The sequence below is a fragment of the Sphaerodactylus townsendi genome, linkage group LG06 (assembly GCF_021028975.2).
Source record: "Sphaerodactylus townsendi isolate TG3544 linkage group LG06, MPM_Stown_v2.3, whole genome shotgun sequence".
In the NCBI taxonomy this organism is placed as follows: domain Eukaryota; kingdom Metazoa; phylum Chordata; class Lepidosauria; order Squamata; family Sphaerodactylidae; genus Sphaerodactylus; species Sphaerodactylus townsendi.
In genome coordinates, this window is record NC_059430.1 from 10,559,643 (window position 1) to 10,568,932 (window position 9,290).

General features: G+C 48.3%; 1 protein-coding gene across 1 annotated transcript in view; it reads right to left on the reverse strand.

The window, feature by feature from the left end:
* Nucleotides 1–3,359: 3,359 nt before the first annotated feature.
* MKLN1 (muskelin 1) overlaps nucleotides 3,360–9,290 on the reverse strand; it is a 93,514-nt gene continuing 87,583 nt past the window's right edge. The window contains exons 10-12 of the mRNA XM_048501479.1: nucleotides 7,727–7,856; nucleotides 4,706–4,821; nucleotides 3,360–3,467 (exon numbers count right to left, since the gene is read on the reverse strand). Of these exons, the coding sequence (XP_048357436.1) occupies nucleotides 3,360–3,467; nucleotides 4,706–4,821; nucleotides 7,727–7,856 (354 nt within the window). The remainder of the gene's footprint in view (nucleotides 3,468–4,705; nucleotides 4,822–7,726; nucleotides 7,857–9,290) is intronic.

Genomic DNA, 9,290 nt, shown 5'->3' on the forward strand with positions numbered 1-9,290 from the left:
CAAACCTTCACCAAACTTAACAGCTAGTATCTCCAGAGAGAATCACCCTGACAATAGATCTAGAGAAGTTTGAAATTGCTGCTAGCCCTAAAAAGCTGCGCCTAAAGGCCACAAAATAGGAGAAAACCACAGAAAGATAGAAAAAGCCACTTCAATCCAGACTCCATGAATTTTTAAAAGCCCCACCACAAAATTGGCAGGCGCCAGAATACTTGTCCCCTAGATGTCCCTCATATTATTTCATATCTACTTTGGACCTCTCAAGAAGCCAGCCGAACGTCCTTTGGGCCAGGGATCACCAGAAGATTCCCCTCCGTTGAACCAAGGGGCCTAAGAGCAGCAGTGGCGTAGGGGATCAGCAGTGGCGTTGGGGAGCAGCAGTGGCGTAGGTTAAGAGCTTGTGTATCTAATCTGGAGGAACTGGGTTTGATTCCCCGCTCTGCCGCCTGAGCTGTGGAGGCTTATCTGGGGAATTCAGATTAGCCTGGGCACTCCCACACACGCCAGCTGGGTGACCTTGGGCTAGTCACAGCTCTTCTGAGCTCTCTCAGCCCCACCCACCTCACAGGGTGTTTGTTGTGAGGGGGGAAGGGCAAGGAGATTGTAAGCCCCTTTGAGTCTCCTGCAGGAGAGAAAGGGGGGATATAAATCCAAACTCTTCCTCTTCTTCTAAGAGGGCAATCCAGGGAGATGCAGTCCCAAAGGTATGTAACTACACGCCTCATGCGCACACCCCACCACATGCAATGGCTACGTGCCTCTGCTTCACATTCTGGGCAGAGGCACATCTCAACTGCATGCCAAGGGATGTGCATAGATCAGGGGTCTGCAACCTGCGGCTCTCCAGATGTTCATGGACTACAAATCCCATCAGCCCCTGCCAGAATGGCCAATTGGCCATGCTGGCAAGGGCTGATGGGATTTGTAGTCCATGAACATCTGCAGAGCCAATTGGCCATGCTGGCAGGGGCTGATGGGATTTGTAGTCCATGAACATCTGGAGAGCCAACTGGCCATGCTGGCAGGGGCTGATGGGATTTGTAGTCCATGGACATCTGGAGAGCCAACTGGCCATGCTGGCAGGGGCTGATGGGATTTGTAGTCCATGAACATCTGGAGAGCCGCAGGTTGCAGAACCCTGGCATAGATGGTAGCATTGAAAATCAGGGAAGATGAGTTACCACCGGCAACATGGGACGCCAAAAGCTACCCAACTGGTCTCAAGCAGAGCCAGGCCTGGTGGAACACCCGGTAGAATGAGAACCGGGCCTTGAGGGACTTAATGCAGTTCCACAGGCGGAATAGACCGAGCTGTTCCATAAGGCTTATTGCTGAGGCAACACTGATTTTACCACCTACACTCTTTCTCACTGAAGGATGACACGAGATTTGTGAATTAATCTGCCATTTCCTGGACCTTCTTTGTACTAGAATGTTCCGCTTGGGTCCCAGTGCCTTGGGGACAGAACTAGGTAAGCTCCAGGACCCAAGCAGCGCGTTCTAAAGCGAAGGAACTGCAGGAAATGGCAAATGAATTCACAAATCTCCTGTCACTTTTCATGAGAAATAGTATAGTGGCCTCCTCCTTTCCTTATCTCTTTCTTTCCCTGCCCTTCTGTTTCCGCTGTTGGGGCTTTAATATCTTACATTTTGAATTTCTCCCCCATCGGAATTATATATATATATTTTAGCAGAGACTGTTAGTTAGATTGTGGATGCTGTCAAAGAGCAAACGTGGTATAGTGGTTAAAACCAGGTGGACTCTAATCTGGAGAACTAGGTTTGATTCCCCACTCCTCTGAACTGGATTTGTTTCCCTGCTCCTATACATGAAGCCTGCTGGGTGACCTTGGATCAGTCACAATTCTCTGAGAACTCTCTCAGCCTCACCTACCTCACAAGGTGTTTGTTGTGGGGAAAGGAAGGAAAAGGAGTTTGTAAGCCCCCTTGAGTCTCCTTTCAAGACAGAAAGGTGGGGTATAAATGCAAAACTCTTCTTCCATTTCTTCCTCTGCTCATGGTTATTACTGGGGCTGGCAGCTACAACGGAGGGACTCTATGGATATCATGTGCTGACCTTTTAGCAGATTTTGTGTGCCACTAAGTAAGTCACGCATGCACGCGCACACCCTCATGGGAGCCGCAAGAGCCCATTCCAGGGAACTGTCTTCTCAAGCGGCTTTCCTGGAAAATTAAACTCAACCTGAGCGCAGGAAGTTCTTTTCCCCAGAAGTGTTATTAAAATATATCTTAGGTCATTGCTGGCTTTGTCTGCCAAAATTACCTACTGGTTAAAAAGGCAACTATGACAAGTTTAAGGCAAGTTCCAGAGATTACGTCTGCACAAAGAAAATGGGAAAAGGCGGACATGGCACGGGGAGTGGGGGTTATGGAAAAATGTTTCCCCAAGATACGCATGGAACTGATCAAATATGCAGACTACCCGGTCACTTTGCAAAGAGTTGCAAGGCCATGCAAACCTGGGCCTCCACCCCGAAGCAATTTATACTATCATAAGAACATAAGAACATAAGAACGAGCCTGCTGGATCAGACCAGAGTCCATCTAGTCCAGCTCTCTGCTACTCACAGTGGCCCACCAGGTGCCTTTGGGAGCTCACATGCAGGAGGTGAAAGCAATGGCCTTCTGCTGCTGCTGCTGCTCCCGAGCACCTGGTCTGCTAAGGCATTTGCAACCTCAGATCAAGGGGGATCAAGATGGGTAGCCAAAGATCGACTTCTCCTCCATCAATCTGTCCAAGCCCCTTTTAAAGCTGTCCAGGTGAGTGGCCATCACCACCTCCTGTGGCAGCATATTCCAAACACCAATCACATGTTGCGTGAAGAAGTGTTTCCTTTTATTAGTCCTAATTCTTCCCCCCAGCATTTTCAATGGATGCCCCCTGGTTCTAGTATCGCCCCCACAGGGAGACAGGAAGGAATCCAGCCCCAATTTTTAGCCGATGAAACAGGGAAGCTCCCCAGAAATGAACCGCTTTATATAATCCAGACGTGCAATTCTTCCAGCAGCTCTTTTTCTGCTTCGCGCAGCAAATCGCCGACTACGCTTCCGGGCCAGTCTTTTGTGGCTAGCTCCCCCGATCACCAAAAGAACTGCCGTAACCACCAGATTCAACAACAGGTGCCGCGCCAACAGCAGAAGCCGTCGGTACTGCACGCGTGAGGCCAAAGAACACATCATTAGATGTGAGCTGGAATAACCACATCTGGGATGGCGACCAACATTATTTCTACACTTAATTTGCCAGGGGTTCTCCAGAAGCTTCCTATAGAGAGGAATGGTTTGCATAGCATTAGTGTCTTTGCACTGCCTCTTCCCTCATGTTTTAAAAGGAGAATTCACCCAGCGCGCGCGTGCTTAACGTAGCTGGCTTGCCGAAGCTTTTGAATCAACCCATGAAAGAACGCCAGGATCAAAATCAAGGTAGTAATCGTGAAAAGCGATGGCTGTAATAAAGGCAAGGCTGGGGCAGCGTTCAAGGACAAAAGGAAAAAATCTAACATCCTTTTTCAGAGTGGGAAGGCGCCCTAGAGGCCATCGAGTCTAACTCCCTACTCAATGACACAGAGTGGTGTAGTGGTTAACAGCAGGCGGACTCTTATGTGGAGAATCGGATTTGATTCCCCCTTCCGCCGCATCAGCGGTGGATTCTAATCTGGTGAACCAGGTTTGTTTCCCCGCTCCTCTCCATGAAGCCTGAGGAGTGACCTCGGACTAGTCCCAGTTCTCTCAGAACTCTCTCAGCCCCATCTATCTCATAAGGTGTCTATTGAGGGGAGAGGAAAGGAAAAGGAGTCTGTAAACCACCTTAAGTTTCCTTAAAGGAGAGAAATGCAGGGAATAAATCCAAACTTTTCAACCATTCTTCAATGCAGGATCAGACTAGAGAATCTGTGACAAGGGTATGTTCAGCCGCTGATTGAAGACTGCCAGAGAGGGAGAGCTCACCACCTCCCCAGACATCTGGTTCCACTGCTGAACGACTCCTAATATCTATATAGAAGAAGAAGGAGGAGGAGGAGAAGAAGGAGGAGGAGGAGGAGGAGGAGTTTGGATTTATATCCCCCCTTTCTCTCCTGTAGGAGACTCAAAGGGGCTTACAATCTCCTTGCCCTTCCCCCCTCACAACGAACACTCTGTGAGGTAGGTGGGGTTGAGAGAGCTCCGAGAAGCTGTGCCTAGCCCAAGGTCACCCAGCTGGCGTGTGTGGGAGTGTACAGGCTAATCTGAATTCCCCAGATAAGCCTCCACAGCTCAGGCGGCAGAGCTGGGAATCAAACCCAGTTCCTCCAGATTAGATACACGAGCTCTTAACCTCCTACGCCACTTCAGTGTCAGCAAATGGTATTCAAGTGCACTGCCTCTGAAGATGGAGGCTTCATTTAGTCACGCTAGTAGATTATGCTAGACATGGAGATGGATAGGCCCCGGCCCCTATCAGCAGTGGGTAGTCTGGGAGCACTCAGAGGCTCAGCCAGAATGAAACGCCATTCTGCTGGAAGTCAACAGTCAGCTAAGACTTGACAGTAAAATAACAAACAAAAAAAGGCGTGAAACTCAGTTCTAGGCAGAGTTAGACTCCAATTTACTGAAACTCCCAAAGGAACGTTATCCAACAGAGCCCTGGAGAATTTTAGATTACATTTAAATTGCTAGTCTGTGCAGGTACTGAGAAACAACTCACACCGTCATCAAAAACCTGGCCTCCAGTCAACCCTTCTAAAATGGAGATGTAGCGGCCGTCCTGCCCGTTCAGGAATTTACCGCGTGTTCTCTGGCCAGGCAGTCTCAGCCTCAGCTCTGAGACAACCGCGTTAGAAATACGTAACTGTGAAAATTAGAAGCTCATCTTAAATATACTACAGCCAGAAAAGGTGATGCAAAACAAAAAGGAGATCAGAATCCAGATCGGGCGGGAGGAGGGAGAGAAAATGAAGGCATTTACTAACAGCTAAAAGGTGCCTGGTTTCTTTTCATATGCCAACCACACTTAACAAGCGGCCGTGTCTTTATCTCACCGCTTGTGTCTATAAACAACTGAGTACAAACAGAGGCATAACTCAGTGGCCAAAATGATCCACTGGAATTTATGCAAGAATTACAACATCAGGACAACTAAAAACTTGTGGGATCGTTGTCCAGGAAAAGTCACGGGAAAATGAGAAAGTCAAGGTCTTGAGGGACGTTCAAATTCAAATGGACAAAGTGTTGGCACATATTGCACAGGACATCGCAGTGATGGAGGACAAGGAAGTGACAATTATCGGCATGGCAATGCCTGGTGACAGCAGGGCTGATGAAAAAGAACGTGAGAAGGTCACTAAATTACCACCATTTGAAAATCAAGATGAAGGGACTATGGCACAAACCAGGTGATGCAGTCCCAATGGTAAGAACATAAGAACATAAGAACTAGCCTGCTGGATCAGACCAGAGTCCATCTAGTCCAGCTCTCTGCTACTCGCAGTGGCCCACCAGGTGCCTTTGGGAGCTCACATGCAGGAGGTGAAAGCAACGGCCTTCTGCTGCTGCTGCTGCTCCCGAGCACCTGGTCTGCTAAGGCATTTGCAATCTGAGATCAAGGAGGATCAAGATGGGTAGCCACAGATCGACTTCTCCTCCATAAATCTGTCCAAGCCCTTTTTAAAGCTATCCAGGTGAGTGGCCATCACTACCTCCTGTGGCAGCATATTCCAAAAACCAATCACACGTTGCGTGAAGAAGTGTTTCCTTTGATTAGTCCTAATTCTTCCCCGCAGCATTTTCAATGAATGCCCCCTGGTTCTAGTATTGTGAGAAAGAGAGAAAAATTTCTCTCTGTCAACATTTTCTACCCCATGGTATTCCGAAAACACTGGGGCAGCGCTGGAAACATCTTCAGATCGACAAAATCAACATCTGTCAGATTCAAAAGGCAGCCCTGCTGGGATCCGCACAAATACTACGCCAATACATTACAACGTCCGAGGCCTCTGGGTGAGGCTCAGATTGTAACGAAAAGCCAACAATCAGGGAAAGAACTGGCAGCTGTGATATTAAACAAAATTAGAATAAGAATAATAAAAATAAACCCTCCTTCTCAGAGTCTCCCTCACCACATCATCAGTCTATCCCTGCAGTCATGGAAATGCTCAAAGGCAGGCGAAGGGCCCAGTTACATGACCGGGCCTTGATGTGCACAAGCAAACGGCCTGGAATTCTCAAATCCAAAAAGCCGCGCAACTATTTCCACGTGTCCAATGACCTCATTGGTTTTAATGAAGGGCCATCAAGCTCAACCCCCTGAAATGCAGGGAAACATAATCAAAGCACTCCTGACAGATGGCAGTCCAGCCTCTCTTTAAAAACCTCCAAAGAAGGAGACTCCACCACTCTCCAAGGGAGTGCATTCCACTGTCCAACAGCCCTCACCGTCAGGAAGTTTTCCCAGATGTTTAGGTGGAATCTCTTTTCCTTCACCTTGAACCCATGACTCCTGGTCCTAGTCTCTGGAGCAGCAGAAAACAACCCTGCTCCCCTTTTATGATAGAGCCCATTTTTTAAAAAATCTGTATTCCAAAGACTCCCTGACTCAATAAATGAAATTAAGCTCCATCAGGCCAAATCAGATGACACACAGGGAAAGCTCGAAACATCTCAGCAGTGGCTGAGGAGCAGCAGTGGCGTAGGAGGTTAAGAGCTCGTGTATCTAATCTGGAGGGACCGGGTTTGATTCCCAGCTCTGCCGCCTGAGCTGTGGAGGCTTATCTGGGGAATTCAGATTAGCCTGGGCACTCCCACACACGCCAGCTGGGTGACCTTGGGCTAGTCACAGCTTCTCGGGGCTCTCTCAGCCCCACCTACCTCACAGGGTGTTTGTTGTGAGGGGGAAAGGGCAAGGAGATTATAAGCCCCTTTGAGTCTCCTGCAGGAGAGAAAGGGGGGATAGCAATCCAAACTCCTCTTCTTCTTCTTCATCTGCCAATTTTCCCCCTCCCCCCTTTGAACAGAAAAGGAGCTGAGGGAGGGGCTGCTTAACCCCTCCCCCTTTACGTTTTTCTGTCCAAAGCCTCTCACAGTTCACATCTATGCTTCTTCTCCCACTTGCACCAGAATAAGCCTGGATTTGACTTGTTTTCAGGTAGAGGGACCAGCATCTCTCACTCGCTCAAACTCTTAGGCATGGGGAAATTCACATTTCTCTAAAAAGGAGGGGCACAGCACCTTGAATTTGGCCGCTGCATGAACCAGAGATCGCATTAACAACTTTCCAACACCTCTGGGTAGCGTGAACAGGCTCAGCCAGCATGGTGTAGGGGTTAAGAGCAGGTGGATTCTAATCTGGAGAACCGGGTTTGGTTCCCCACTCCTCCGCCTGAGTGGCAGAGGCTGATCTGATGAACCAGACGAGTTTCTGCACTCCTACATTCCTGCAGGGTGACCTTGGGATAGTCACAGTTCTCTCTGAACTCTCTCAGCTCCACCCACCCTACAAGATGTCAGTTGTGGGGAGAGGAAGGGAAAGGAGCTTGTAAGCCACCTTGAGTCTCCTTACAGGACAGAAAGGCGGGATATAAACTCTTCTTCTTCATCAAAGAGAACCACGGGTTTTTCTCCGACTGGTTCTGACTTGGAAACTATTCCCTGCGAAAGCTACCAGCCTTCTGCTTGGGCCCACAAAGATGTTGTTTTTCAGTTTCAAAAAACTGTAAAGAAAAACGCCTACCCATCCCTGAATCTTTCTTTGTGCCGTCTGAGATGATGTCCACGTGATCGCTGTCTACGTCGTAACTGAAGAAGTCGTTCAAGTACGTTTTCGACCTCTGCCCGCCAAACACGTACAGGCAGCGATTCCTCTGAAGGGAAGGAAAAGAAGAACTTGAGTATTCCCCCAAAGTGTTCAGCGAAGAAGATTTGTAAGACAACAGGGCACGGGTCAAGCAGCCACAAGTTACAGGCCATCTCTCCTAGGCAAAGGACCACATCATTCCATATGCCCCTGTGTGCCCATTACGGTCATCAGGAGCCATCTTGTTGGCCAGCCCACCGCTTACGGTGGCCCGACTGGCCCAGACCAGACCTTTTCCATTGTGCTTGAGCTCTGTGGAATGGGCTCCACCAAGGAGTGAGGGGAGATCACCTGGAGGCGTTGAGGGGCCTGTTTGCTAGGGTTTTGAGGGCGTGAATGGAAGGGCACCTTTTAAGTGTAGGGGAGAGAACTGGGGTTGGCTATTTTATTTTTGGTTTTAACAGAAAACGCTTTAACTTTTCTTGCAAGCCACTTTGAACCATGAAGAAAGGTGGGATGTAAATGTTTTAGTCAGTAAATATCAACAGCAATGTATTGTCGAAGGCTTTCACGGCCGGAATCACTGGGGTGCTGTGTGGTTTCCGGGCTGTATGGCCATGTTCTAGCAGCATTCTCTCCTGACGTTTCCGGGCTGTATGGCCGTGTTCTAGCAGCATTCTCTCCTGAGATCCTCTGATCCTCTGAAGATGCCAGCCACAGATGCAGGCAAAACGTCAGGAGAGAATGCTGCTAGAACACAGCCACACAGCCCGGAAACCACACAGCACCCCAGTGATTCCGGCCGTGAAAGCCTTCGACAATACATTGCTGTTGATATTTATTGACTAAAAGATTTGCATTTATTGACTAAAACATTTACATTGACTAAAACATTTACATGGCCATACAGCCCGGAAACCACACAGCACCCCAATATCAACAGCAGTTCTTAAAACCAGACTGCCGAGCCTGTGTTTATGCTCCCAGAAAGTTACCACCAGCTAAATTTGAGTCCAGTAGCACCTTACAGACCACAAAGATGCTACTGGATTCGAATCTCCCTGGCTCCTTCCGCACATTCAGAATAATGCACATTCAACCCACTTTCACAATTGTTTGAACGTGAATTTTGACATTCCACACAGTAAAATCCAGCTTCAAAGCGGATGGAAAGTGGATTGAAAGTGCATCATTCTGTATGACCAACATGGCTACACTCTGAAACTATCGAATACTGACTGGGGTGCAGCATAAAACAGGAAAACAAAATATATGCAATACACTTTTTATTGAGCCCAGTCAAAACAGAAAAATTCAGTGTGAAATTATTCAGAACTCTTCATCTGTTGGAATGTTTAAAAGGGGGGAATTATTTCAGGCCCCCGATCTTAAGGTCTCTTTGCTGGGTAGAGATGGTATCAGGTTGTATCTTTGGCCTTCTGGGAAGAAACCACGGCAGTGTCCAACTGAAAACCTACCACGCAGAAGCTGAGCAAATATT